We start from the raw sequence: 15092 nt of genomic DNA on the forward strand, positions 1-15092 counted from the left end.
TATTGCATAGGTGTTTTCATCTAAGCAAAGAATGAAAACTTTGCGCAGAGTATATTGGAGAACTTAATGATGTTGAGTCTCTTAAGTATGTTACTGTATGTGTACAAGCAATAAGTTGCTGGCTGCAATTTAAGTAGTGACAGGTTTAGGGTCCCACGGTCTGGCTTAGTGTTGTCCAAAATAATTTCATATCATTATTTTGAAGCATATCAACTTGAAATATTTGAAAAAAACAAAAACAGCAGGGATTTACTACTTACTAACTAACTAACTAACTAACTAACTAACTAACTATCCAACCAACCATCCATCCATCCATCCATCCATCCATCCATCCATCCATCCATCCATCCATCCATCTATTTATCTATCTATCTATCTATCTATCTATCTATCTATCTATCTATCTATCTATCTATCTATCTATCTATCTATCTATCTATCTATCTATCTATCTATCTATCTATCTATCTATCTATCTATCTATCTATCTATCTATCTATCTATCGAATTGAAAAAAAGTGAGTTTGCAGACTATAAGTTGCTTCATTCTTAAGTTTTAGCCTCAAACACAGTTGACTTGCATTCTACACATCACTGATTCAGCTAAAACAACTTCTTTAATGTTCTACTGAAGAGAAAAAGTCTGTATTTACCTATAGCCAGTGCATTTGAGTTCTTGTGTGAACTATCCCTTTAACTGGTAATGAATCTAACCTTCGTGTAAAGTGCCACCAAGTTATCAGACGCATCTTGGCACCAAAACAAAGCAGACGAGTTGTCAATTTAGCCTTAGTGAAGTGTCGAACATCTCGAAATCCATTTAAAGCTCTTACATCTCTTTTGCTTGAAAACCTATCACAGTCATTTTGAACTTTCCCGAATAATTCCGCTTTAAAATTCCATTCCGCTTACTTCATGAAAGGATCCCCCCGCACTTCCAACCCCCATGAAAGTGCTTTTTTAAACATGTACTTTATATTATCATATTCACCCTCCAGCCAGACTTTTCCAGACTCCACACAATCCTCTCTAACAGACAATTCTATCGAAAACTCTGTGGGGAGTGGAAAGCATTGTGGGACTGAGGAGAAGAAATGATAGTAACTATAAGAAAAAGGCCCATGTAGTTTGAGAATCTTAACCACAGTTGTAACATTCCTTATTTGCTGCACTGTAAGGACAGCATCATTAGACATGCGTTTGCAACCTCCTCCTAAATAACTGGAGAAGAGGATCAGGAGTTTATTTGGGCTAAAGCTGAAATGCCCTTTGGTGCCCTATACACACACTAAGCAGTGTAATATGCTTTACTAAACGCATTACTAAAAGAAAGAGAGTGTGAGATATCAGCCACCATCCTAACCTAATGTCGTTTACTCTATCTACGGAGTGCTAAATCTAATAAACCGATCTAAGGAGCTGCTCTAAAAAGTATTCTTGGTCCTCCACTGCAGAAGCTGAAACATATTAAGTTGTTGTTGGAAGGGGGAATTCATTTTTTCATCAGGTCTTATTAATTATGCATCATGTTTGTGTCAGAATGTAATCTGCATCCAGTGCATTTCAGGACGTGGCCAACCAAAATACATATTTCATAGAGAATAAGCCTTTGTTTCTCTGAGTATTCCTGTATGTGTAGAGCAAAGGGTGCAATTATGATTTTTAATATTTTTGGGGTCAAATATACATTTAAAATGACATTTTTGTGATAACACTTTACAGTAAGATTCAATTAGTTATTGTCAATTAGTGTATTTAACCTGAACAAACAATAAACAATACATTTATTACAACATATTGGCATCTTTGTGAAACTTTAGTTAATACAAATAAAGTTGTTCATTGATAGTTCATGCAAGCAAACAGACTACTAACTAATATTAACAAGCATGTAAAAATACAGTAAATTGAACTATGGTTAAGAAAATTATTTACAAATATTGTTCATTAACTAACATTACGTAATGGAACATTAATGTAAGTGTGACCCTTTTTATTATTTATTCATTCATTTGTTCATTCATTCATTCATTTTCTTTTGGGCTTAGTCCCTTTATTAATCAGGGGTCGCCACAGTGGAATGAACCGCCAACTTATCCAGCATCTGTTTTACGCAGCGGATGCCCTTCCAGCTGCAACCCCTCACTGGGAAATATACATACACACTCATTCACACACTTACACCACGGACAATTTTGCTCACCTAATTCACCTGTACCGCATGTCTTTGGACTGTGGGGAAAACCGGAGCACCCGGTGGCAACCCACGCAAACGCTGGGAGAACATGCAAACTTCGTACAGATGCGCCAACTGATTATGCCGGGGCTTAAACCAGCAACCTTCTTGCTGTGAGGTGATTGTGCTACCCACTGTGCCACTGTGCTGCCCCCTTTTTATTATTATCTATTTAAAAAAAGTCATTTATTGTTGCAAAATTGGTGTTGTCACACAATCATTCAGAAATGATTGCCGGCAGCTAGCTCTCAGCAACTCTCGCATGGTCACAAACTGAAGCTAAGCAGGGCTGCGCCCAGTCAGTGCCTGGATGGCAGACCACATGGGAAAGCCAAGTTGCTGCCGGAGGTAGTGTTAGTGAGGCCAGCAGGGGGCGCCCAACCTGTGGTCTGTGTGGGTCCTAATGCCCCAGTATAGCGACGGTGACTCTATACTGCTCAGTGAGCGCCGTCTTTCAGATGAGACGTTAAACCGAGGTCCTGACTCTCTGTTAAAAAATCCCAGGATGTCCTTCGAAAAAGAGTAGGGGTTTAACCCCGGTATCCTGGCCAGATTTGTCCACTGGCCTCTGTCCATCATGGCCTCCTAAACCTCCCCATATAGTAATTGGTTTCCTCACTCTGTCTCCTCTCCACCAACAAAGACTATACTGCTTACAGAAATTAAGATCTTTTAACATAGATAAATGATAAATAACATAGATAAATACATTAAACATAGATAAAGAACATGTTTTACAGTTCACACGTTCAGTCACATTTTCTTTGCTTTGTTGGTTCAATTCTCTAAGTGTGACAAATAAGAGTTGTTTGGAGAAAATTGTGAACCTAGGAAGAAAAATAACAGGGAGAAAACAGATGACCATGGCTCAGTTATACCATGGACAAGTTTTCTGTCAGATGATTCCCATCCTATACACCACAAGTTTTACCTTCTCCCTTCTGATATTCGATACAGAACTCCTATTAGTAAAACAAATCGGTTTAAACTTTCATTCATCCCTTTCATTCATCCCATTAGGGTACAATTTGTATTGTACAATTAGCTTTTGTATATTATGTGTGACATGCTTATATGCTGCAACCAAATTGCCTTTGGAAAATGAATAAAGACTGATTGAACAGATAATACCATGCATCAATTTTCAAATGTTAGCGCTTGTGACCAGTTAAACAGCTGATAACGAAAATGGGGTCAGATTTTATTTTGATGGTTTTTTTGTTGAATTTAAGTTACATTGCAAAGTTTCTTATAGTCAGTTAAATGTCTGATGAAGGAGCAGTATCAACAGATATTAAGCAGACCGTCTAGTAATACTCAAATGGACCATCAAAATTGAGGGCTCTATTTTGACGGTCCATGCGCAGAGCGCAAACACAGGGGGCAAACGCTTTCAGGGCGTGTCAGAACGCATTTTTGCTAATTTACGGATGGGAAAATCCGCTTTGCGCCAAGGCGCATGGTCTAAAAGGGTTGAGTTTATTTTCTTAATAAGTTATAGGTGTGTTTTGAGAATAAACCAATTAGTCTCATCTCCCATTCCCTTTAAGAGTCAGCTGCGTCACGCCATAAGCGCGTTCGCTATTTACAGGACGTAAAGTAAGTCTAAGTGGAAAAACTAAGCATTTGACTAGCAAACAGTTAACAGTTTTTTTTAACAGAAAACTGTTAAACAGAGCATCTACTGCGTGAGAATAAGAGATAATGGATCACTTTCACTTTCGCTCTTGGATAGGGAAACCTTTACGCACAGACATCAATTAGTCTATAAATAAATACTTTTGTTTGTTAAGCGCGAAGATTCATTTCAAAACTATTTCTAAATTCAGATCTAATTTCCATCAAACGAATAAATGAACAATAATAACGAAGTGTGCTCAAAAACCTGAGTTATATCCTAAAACACATGCTGTGCCCCATATGGTCTAAAACCTGACAGGTTGGCAAATCTAAGCTTGTTTTTAATAATATAAATATGGATATAATAAATAGTACTGCTAATAATAATAACATTATAAAAAAGCAAATTGTTATGAATGAACTGAAAAAGCCTCCCGAGATGAAGACATAAAAGCAGTGATTTTTCATATTTATGTAGGCTAGAAAATAATATGCTTTGTAATATTTTAATCCTTTATATTTATATTCTATATCTATTCTTTTTATATCCTATATATATCCTTAATATTTTTTTTTCATATGTAACGATATTTGCCTATTGCTCTCTTGTGCGTATTAAGCAGTGTGTAAGCGAGGCGCAACTCTGCGCCAGAGTTTAGACCGAGTTTGTTTTGGTCAAATGAAAAATTAATTTTAGTTTCTCAAAATAGCGACGCGCCAGCAGTGCGCCTCAGAACGCCTTCCTTTTTAGACCAGAACGCCTATGGACGCACATATGAGCGCTAATGCATTTGCTATTTAAACAGCGTAGCGCAACGCCTCAAATAGACTCTTGCGACAAGCTGAAACTAGCAAACAAGTATTGCGCCGCGCCTTGCGCCACATTGTGCCGGGTGTATGATAGGGCCCAAAGTGTTACCAAAAACGGCTAATAACAAAACAAGTTTGCACTCACTAGTGATGAATGAGTGTGGTCATGTGTTGAGTGTCTATGTGTGTGGGAGTGTCTTGTACACTAAACAGAGAGAGAGAGGTTTTGTTTTTATATGTGAGCTGTAAGTTCTGTCTAGGCACTTGAGGTAAAAACTAGCATTTTTGCAATAACTTCACTCCATGCTTCTTTCCTATAATTGTTTTAGCTCAAATGCATTGTTGTGTATTATCTCTTTACAAAAACAAAAACAAAATAAAACTATACTATACTATACTATACTGATTTATTATATACTATACTATACTGAAGTGTTTGATTCTCTGAATGTTGCATGTGAAGCAACCGGATACTGTAAAGTATCATAATCTATTAGAATCATTTTAAATATGCTGATTTAATGTGCAAGAAACATTCATATCATTATAAAAACATTCATATCATTATGTCATTGTAAAATAAACAGTAAAGACAGTGAGGAAGTGGCAAACCAAATATACATGCAAAAGAAAACAAGCTGCTTTCTGCATGTAAAGCAAAGTTATTGTGTCTGACTCCCAATTAAATCATCCCTTTCACTTGCTTTTTGAACCCTAAAATGGAGGATTTTGGCAGAATAGCAGGTTAGCAGCTTTTCAAAGGGAGCTTACGTTTGGGAGACTTCAAAGACATTGTTTGGATCTCCTTTCTGGATGCTGTATGTAATGGGATCTTTTTCACGGTCCGTTGCCTGCAAATAACAGAAAGCATTTTTGCGTTACACTAATTCAATTATACTCAGAATGTGTCCTTCTACAAACTTTACCAAAACGGTAACATTTTAGGATGACTACACAGTATGAATCATTTATTAAGCATTAGCAATTAGATCATTCATGACTTGTTAAACATTGACTCTACATTAATACAATAATTAGTAAGCAGTTTATAACTACAGCTACAAATGCTGTATTCTTGACATATAACTAGGGCCAGAAAGAATCAGCAGAAATTTTTAGCTATTGCTGCGCAGGATTTTGTAAGCAATCTGCGGATTTATGGGGAATTATTTTAGGAGTAACATAACTAAAACCTTAATATGTGAAATAAAAACATAGCTTTTTAACTTTTATTTAATGTTTACAATACAAATCCAATTAGATCCACTTAATTTGGTAAACAAAAAAAAAAAAAAGCAAGTCTCATATAATACATCTACTAAAAGACAGAAAATATTACTTTACAAACTGTATTGTAAATAAATCATATGAATATTTTCATATAAGCCAATAGTTATACTGAAATTTATTTAAAAACTGATTGAATATGGATGTACACGCATTTGAACTAGTAAATAAACAGAATCAATGATCGGCTAAACATCTGCAGATATCTGTGGAATTCTGCACTCACAGATTCCATGTGGGCCTACTTATAAGCACCTGTATAATGTGATTAATGATTGTATTGTCAAACTTTGTTAATGATACAGTTTTCACTACTAAATTGAGTATTGCATTATGTACAAGCTGGTTGTTTAAGAATAGTTGGTGTTTAAGACCATTCCGATTGTGTAAACTATTCAAATGAACATGTATACATCTTATTATTCAGGCACATACTAAGTTACTTTGTATGCTAATAAATGCTTTATTAACTCAACTATATCCAAAAGAAGACAAACCTTTAAGTAAGAAAAGCATTAAAACAAGCTGTGGATGAGTTAAAGGTGCAGTAGGTGATTGTCCTCAGAAACACTTTTGGTTGTGCTGGTTGAAAGTCTCTTCACATTCCAATAGTAATGATTAAATTGATCTAAATGTATTTGTGTATTTTATATTCTGGGTGAGGCATAAGACTTAAAATTGTTCATCCAAAAAAAATTTGTCAAGCCGATAATTCCCATAATTCTGATAAGTAGCTCAAACTGTATTTCAACAAATGCAGATTTGTAAATCTGCGCACCCCTGTTCATGCAGACACATCCACTGTTTAGAATCCTTAATCAACATTGGAGATACTTTTGCATGCTTGAGGAAGGATAACACCATGGCTTAAGTATTTCTCTCAGACAGGTAATGGTATGTTTTAAAACTATTTCAGTCAGGCAAAGCTGATGTAGATTGTGTTGTATTATGAATGCATTATAAGCACAGAAGCATTGTTCAGCCACTGAAATCTCCTTGCGAAAGATTGATGCGACTATTTTCAATTTCATAAGGGACCTTTTGCAGCATCCATAATGTCGATTTTTTAGTTTAACAACAAAACATCAGTAAATATTCCGCTTAGCCTGCTTTACTGAGGTGAAGGTTTTATATTCACATCAGATTGACTGAACAACGACAACCCGCTCTCTATATTGTTTTCCTTGTTACTTTGAATATTCAGTCTAAAGTAGCATGTAAGTAAGTAGGCTACGTAATAAGTATGTAAGTATGGCTATACTTATGTATGTATGTAAGTAGGCTGAGTAATAAGTGTTATTCCTGCACACTGCCAGCCAAGCACCATAGTGGCTTTAGGACAAAGCATGTGAGAAAGTGAGACCAGCAATCCTTGCATGCATGAAATATTGTACATTATGACAAGCTTTGCTTGCTACACAACTGAAAATGTGCTAGATATAATACACTTTTTAATTTGGAATGGTAGTATTATAAAGGAAGGGACTGTGTTTTCAAAGCTGTTATGCAAATGTTAGCATTTTGGCAGATGACCAACTGCACCTTTAATGATGACAGAAATCTAACTTTGGATGAACTATTCTTTTAAATCTTGTATTTTTAAAACTTTTTTACTTCTGCTGATTTAATTTAGCCTTTAATAAATTAATAAATGTTGTGTTTATTTGTGAAAAGAGCAACTTGTCAAGCTTACAGTTAAAGAAATAGTTCTCTCAAAAATCCACATTTACTCAGTTTACTCTCCTTCAAGTGGTGCCAAACATTTTTAAGTTTCTTTCCTCTGTTGAACACAAAAGAAGATATTTTGAAGAAAGCTGAAAACCTGTAACCATTGACCTCCACAGTAGAAAAAAAGTCTTCCTTTGTGTTCAGCAGAAGAAAGAAATACAAGCTGGTCTGAAACAAAATCAATTGTTAAAAACTGTCTGATATTTTGACTTTTCCTTCAGAGGACAAAAAAAAGAGGGTTTTTAAATAGTTGTAATACATACTGTGTAAAGTGTTGAATCTTATACAACATATATTTATTAATCTATTTAAAGAAAGAGTAAATTAGGACAGATTAATTTTTTTTTTTTTTGTGAAAAATCCCTGTCTACCATACCCTAAAAGGAGAAAAAAATATTGGGAAAACCAGGATAATGCTAACTTCTTGCTTGGCCTATTAAATACAGGTAATATTTATTGATTGCAGCACTCAATTAGTCATAAATATGGTCTATAAACAGGTAATGGCTCATATTGGTAAGTGACCTCCATTACCTGTATGTTGAGCAGTGTGGCTCCAGTCCTCATGGCTTCGCTGATCTCCAGGCTGTAAACGAGCTGATGGAAACGGGGAGGACTCTGGTTGTTGGGTGGCAGAACTTCAATGTAAACCGTAGTAATGGAACTCCTGGAGAAACAAAAAGCAAAACAATTAAACAAATATATCTTATTCCCTCACCTGGCTGTGTTCCGAACTCGAGCGATCCGACTAAATAAGCAAGATTGTGAGGTTGACTTGAAGGTTGTTCGGAGCTTTTATAATCATGTCACCTTCTAGGATACTTTATTTTAGCATTTGCATGCATCCTTCAAAGACTAGGCAATTGTAAAATGCATTGTGACAGACTGTGACAAAAAAGAAAGAGAAAAAAGAAAAGTTACTTCATGAGATAAAAGTAAATGCTCTCAAAGTCTAAAATACAGATCTTCAAGTTTTTTTTAATGCTCACCAAGGCATTATTATACCATACATTATTAAAAAAACTATCATTGTTGTTGTTCTGTCTGTTTATTCATTTGTATTTTTTATTATCAGAAATCAGAAATCATACCAATAGCATAATAGATTAACTGTTAAAAAAGGTTTTTAAAAGTTATTATGAACATTTTATGGGTTTTCAAGGAAACTTCTGTGATGATTTATAAATATTTATTTATTTATTATCTATTTATTTATTTATATTGTCACATAAGAAATCATACCAATATGATGATTAACAGCTTAAGAGGATTTTTGAAGGCTATTATAAGCATTTTAAGGATTTTAAAGGAATTTCTGTGATTAATATTATTATTATTATTATTATTATTATTATTATTATTATTATTATTATTAGAAGTAGTAGTAGTAGTAGTATTTGTTTGTTTATTTTATTTTTTATAAGTTGTCATGTAAAATGTTTGTTTGTTTGTTTATTAATTTATTTAGTCAGTTACATCAAAATTCATATCAATATGCTGATTAACTGCTCAATAATCATCATATCATTATCATAGGGTAAAAGTAATAGTAAAACTTTTTAGATGTTGACAAAAAATGTTTATTACAAATAAATGCTTTTTTATTATTATTATTCAAAATTTTTGTTAACAAAAAAAATATGTTGAAAAGTATTTAATAAAATAATGGTATGACTTTGAAAAATGTAAAAAAATAAGTTACTACATTTTCTAATTATCTAATAAAATGAATATTTTGAATGAATATTTATTCATTCATTCATTCATTCATTTCCATTGGCTTAGTCCCTTATTTGTCAGGGGTCACCACAGTGGAATGAACTGCCAACTAATCCAGCAGAAGCTTTTTCATAGCGGATGACCTTCCAGCTGCAACCCAGTACTGGGAAACATCCATACACTCATGCACTCACACACGCTCATACACTACGGTCAGTTTAGTTTATTCAATTCACCTATAGCGCATGTCTTTGGACTGTGGGTGGAAACAGGAGCACCAGGAGGAAACCCACCCCAACACAGGAAATACATGCAAACTCCACACAGAAATGCCAACTTGTCCAGCTGGGACTTAAACCAGTGACCTTCTTGCTGTGAGACAACAGTGCTAACAAACAAACAAAAAATTAATAAATAAATACATAAATACATAAATAAATAAATAAATAAATAAATAAATAAATAAATAAATAAATAAATAAATAAATAAATAAATACATTTTGAGTTTTAAAGAAAACATCTGTGATGATTTGAATTGTTTGTTTATTTATTTATTTATTTATTTATTTATTTATTTTTATTTTTTAATTTTTAATTTATTTATTTCCACAAAGGACAGTTTCCACAAAACCATAATTTAATAAATTAGACTTTTCAATCAGAGAAAAAAAGGGAATCAGATAAAATAAGTGTAATACTCTACATACTGTATATAGTGTTACATTTTATAAAGCATACTCAAATGACACTACTACACTGCCTATAGTTTGAGATTATTTGGTTTTCTATTTCTATTATTAGTGCACCACAGACTCAGTCTTACTAAACACAACAACAGTTTTCCACTCAGTTTCAGTTTTACAAACGGAGGGATGATTTAACCGCATTTCCTGAAGTAATCATGCGATATAATCAGATGCTGTCGATTGTGCACGAGCAGCATTTTTGTATTGACTCTAATATGGATTTTCTGTCTTTTTGCGAAATAAATCACCACAAAAGCTTCCTCCCAGATCTGAACAATTCTCTGTAAGTCTAGCTAACAATAACAGCCCAATTGCTTAGGTTGTTTTTTCTTCTATCTGGATGTTTAGTGAAAACCCAACCTGGTATTGTCATTGTTTTATGACACACTGTATCAAGGCGCTCATTTACGTGTGCAGAGGCAAATTGGATTGGGGAGAAATCTCACTTTGGAAATGTTCCAATACGGTGGATTTAATGCCAGCGCTCTCATAAAAATTTAAAACGGCAAAAAAATAAGAGATGAAAATAACTATCTGGTTCTCTCGAGCTCAACTGCCATCTGTCCAACACATATAATAGCACACCTGCTGCCAGCTTTAACCGTAAAGCTCTCAACGCTCAACAATATTTAGGCCTACACTGTAAATCTATGCTTTTGAATTGCTTATAATATTTCCATCCATTCTGACTACAGTTTAACAAAAAACAACACGCGTAATTGTTAGTCATACAAAAAGCTTAAAACAATGTTAAAAATGCAGGATTCCATACAATTAATTACATTGTCCTTACATAAATTGATTAGCTATTTTTTTTAAATTTAAGTTGACTGAACATAAAACCATCAAGTTGTGACTTAAAGGGCACATAGGTTACCCGTTTTTTCATATTTATAATAAGTCTTTTGTGTCCCCAGAATGTGTCTGTAAAGAGCCAGCACAAAACACCCATCAGAGTATTTATTATAGCTGTTTAAAGTGTCTGTATTATAGCTGGGAAAAGGTTGTTGCTGTTTTTTTGCACTGGGCCTTTAAGGCGAGTCATCCCCGCCCACCGATCCCACGTGCCTGTCAGCAACATGCCAGGACGCAGATCTCACGTAAGGTTTGTGAGAAATACTACAGTAAGAACTTTACCAATTAGTATTTGATGCATTTTTTTGTGGAGTTGCAACAACATAGCACAGACACGAAGCGCAGACACTAACGCACATACATAGCGCAAACACACACACACACACACACACACACACACACACACACACACACACACACACACACACACACACACACACACACACACACACACAGAGACAGTGAGAGAGACACGAGGCTGTGCTGATGAAGTGAATCTGAAGTGAATCGCTGTACTTCATTACACACATACACACGTTTTAAAACATGTTAAACTTGTAAAACTCGGTCTTGATCACGTCTGATGATGATTGGTGATCCTAGCAAACTGAATAGACCTTTTATTCCCGGTTGCTTTGCGCTCGTCCTGTCTTGTCGATATGATTATATGCATTACTATGGAGACATGTTATTGTGCGTAGCTGTCAATCAATATTGGTGGGTGGGGGGACCGCACTCCTATGTAAAGTTGCGGTCGATCTGAAAACCGCTCCAATTGGTCCACCGTTTTTATGTTGTTAAATTTGAAAAAAAAAAAGGACTGGGTGTGTTTATTTCACCCCAATATAACAGTATATACACGATACTTACACACATGTCTGTCCAAACAGCTTGAAAAGTAGATTTTTCACCATAGGTGCCCTTTAAGTCAATTTTAAATATGTGGTTTGAACAAGCAGCAGAATAATAATAATAATAATAATAATAATAATAATAATAATAATAATAATAATAATAATAATAATAATAATAATAATAAAATAGTAATAACAATAATAATAATAATAATAATAATAATAATAATAATAATAATAATAATAATAATAATAATTTGGAGTCTAGGTAAGTGTTTTATCATTTTAAAAATACTGTTAATTGTTGTAAATAATACTTTGTTTTTTGTAAAATTTAGCCAATTTGCTTTCTAAATTACTTTATTTATTTATTTTATATACTTTGTGAAATAGCATCTTGTAGTCTTAACCCTAAGACTACAAGATAAGAATTTTCTTTCATGTATTTTGGGTGATTTTTGGGTAAACTATCCTATTAACCGAAATGAACTGCTTTGGTTAACAAAGTAATAATGCAAAATACTTCTGAAGCATTTTTTAATCATCAGTGTTATTTTTGAGCATCAATACATTGAAAAGTTTAATTTGTACAGTGACAGTAAAGTGTCTCCGTCACTATACTGGGACATTAGGACCCACTCAGACAACAGGGTTTGTCATGTGATTTTTTTTTTATGACCACTGAGAGTCAGAACATTGGTTTAATGACTTTTTCAAAAGAGGATTCTCACTGACAGTATAGTGTCCCCATCACTATACTGGGGCATTAGGACAAAAACAGACTCCAAAGATTGCCATACGGTTTATAATAACCACAGAGAGTCAGGGCCTTGGTTTTACATACATTTCTAGTGTTTGTAATATTTATTTATTGAATCTTGATATTTAAATAACTAAAGCTAAAACTAAATTCGTACACAGTTAACATAAAACCTCAATTTAGATAAGTGTTCATTTTGTAATGTTTTTAATGATATTATTGGTATAAAGTTCCAGGTTTTGCGCTGTAAAAAAGAACCCTAATTTCCAGCTCAGTTCATTTGTTGCGCAAATTAGATGCTCTTAAACGAGTTCTCAGATAGTAAAGCGAAACAATGTATTTCCTGAACTTCGCCTGCCCTCGTTTCTGTCTCTCTGCCTGATTCTGCTGTATTGATCCAGTGGTCAGCAAGTATTACAGAGGGAAGTGACGGCTATGAATTGGACAGGAGGGAAGGCAGCGGCAATTAGAGTGGAAAGCGCTTAATTTCCGCTCTTCCAAGTGTCAGGTGGACAAGAGCAGGAGCCAGTATTGGCAGAGTGTTCTCTGGATATTTCCAAAGCAAAATCTGTCACCATGCAGGTTGTATTTATCGAAAACAGGGCATGTGAGGTCGAGTCTTCTGTTAGAGAGTGAGAGGGACACACTCATTGGGTTTCCAGCGAGCTAAACTTTTATGGCCATTACATTCTGAAAATTCTGGCAAATTGGTAGTACCTAGAAAATCTAAACCTAAATCTAAACACATTTTAAAGTAGAAACTATCTTATTTGCAAACCTTTGTTCAATAAATGACTAATTAGCTGCTTATTAATAATACGGTGCTAATAGGGTTTAGATCTTGTGTAGGATTATGGATGTGAAATAAGATCATAGTTTATCCGTTCTTATAAACCGTTAAGATCTTAATAATAAGCAGGTAATAAGCCCTAGTAAATTGTATGAATTGTTACTTAAGCAAGTGTTACTTTTTCCCCTTATTTAGTACCTAAAGTCTGGAACAGTCCTCCTAGCACAGTGTGCACTAACTACACATCTGATTGGTTGGAAGTTCCAAGTTCGACCAATCAGGATGAGAAAGTTTTGCATGCACAAACCAAAAGCTCTCCGTCACTACAGTGATAAAACTATAAACAGAGTTAACTTAGTTTTCAATAAATAAGTGATTTAATGCTTCACAGAGTTATGCAAGGTCAAAGTTTTAGGTTATGGCAGATGGTATAGCACCTGGCATGGGGATTTTACTTTGCATATGCACGCTCTGATTCTGACAATCAGCAAGGCATGCTATGCTTTCAAAGCAAGTGTGATAAAATGACCCAGCCCAAGGCACCTGCAAACATGGTCGTGTAGTGTTAGATACAGAATCAGTGGTTCAGATCAGCCACCAAATAAGATATAAGAAGGACGCACTGGACTATCAGGACAGCTGAGAGGATTGCTGGTGTGAACCTGCCCAACATCAGGACTTGCAGGTAACATCATTCATTCATTTATTTCCCCTCAGGCCATATCCAACTTAAATAGAACATCAGTGAGTTGATACCTGTTTTCTTATAGTCATAATAAATATACAGGACTCTCAATGGTTATGGTATTTGTAACCAAAACAACGACCTAATTTTAAATACTTTTAAACAATAATGCTTAGTTCTTATTTTCTACAGTTAATAAAGTCAACAAAGCACATGCTGCACATTAACCATTTATGCGTATATAGATAACATTTTAATTGTTTACTATATTTTACACTTAACTAATTGTCCTTCTGTGTTCTTGTGTTGATATGTATGTGAGTATGTACACTGTAAAAATGCTGGGTTCCACACAATGAAGAAATTAAGTTAACTTAGAAGTGATTTGAGCATAAAATAAATAAGTTTTACCCAACCCACCCCATATGATCTTTTTAGAGCGAGTCAACTGTTAACAACTCACTGATTCAGATGATCTTTTAAGAGTGAGTCAACTGTTCAAGCCTCGCTGATTCAAATAATCTTTTCAGATTGAGTCAACCGCTAATGCCCACTGATTCAATTATCTTTTTAGAGTGAATTACTGATTCAGATGATCTTTTAGACCAAGTCAACTGTCAAAGTCTCACTGAATCAGATGATCTTTTCAGAGCAAGTCAACTGTTAAAGCATCACTGATTCAAATGATCTTTTCAGAGTAAGTCAGTCGCTAATGACTCACTGATTCAATTATCTTTTTAGAGCGAGTCAACCGTTAACAACTCACTGATTCAGATTATCTTTTTAAAGCGAGTCAACTGTTCAAGTCTCACTGATTCAGATTATCTTTTTTAGAGCGAGTCAACTGTTACCAGCTCACTGATTCAGATGATCTTTTAAGAGCGAGTCAACTATTCAAGCCTCGCTGATTCAAAAGATCTTTTTAGAGTGAGTCAACCGCTAACGACTCACTGATTCAATTATCTTTTTAGAGTGAGTTAACAGTTAATGACTTACTG

The 15092-nt window shown here is 34.5% G+C and overlaps 1 protein-coding gene across 51 annotated transcripts in view; it reads right to left on the reverse strand.

Moving 5' to 3' along the window:
* The window catches only part of pcdh15b (protocadherin-related 15b), a 513920-nt gene that overhangs the window by 163615 nt on the left and 335213 nt on the right, over positions 1-15092 (reverse strand). For all 51 annotated transcript variants that reach the window (XR_015944907.1, XR_015503430.2, XR_015503428.2 and 48 more), the window contains 2 exon segments: positions 8219-8351; positions 5441-5520 (listed from right to left, as the gene is read on the reverse strand). Coding sequence is in view for 21 of the 51 variants with exons in the window: in XM_087274983.2 (XP_087131109.1) it covers positions 5441-5520; positions 8219-8351 (213 nt within the window). In the remaining 30 variants the exon portion in view is untranslated.

This window comes from Danio rerio, chromosome 12, assembly GCF_052040795.2.
Source record: "Danio rerio strain M-AB ecotype USA chromosome 12, GRCz13ab, whole genome shotgun sequence".
Lineage (NCBI taxonomy): Eukaryota > Metazoa > Chordata > Actinopteri > Cypriniformes > Danionidae > Danio > Danio rerio.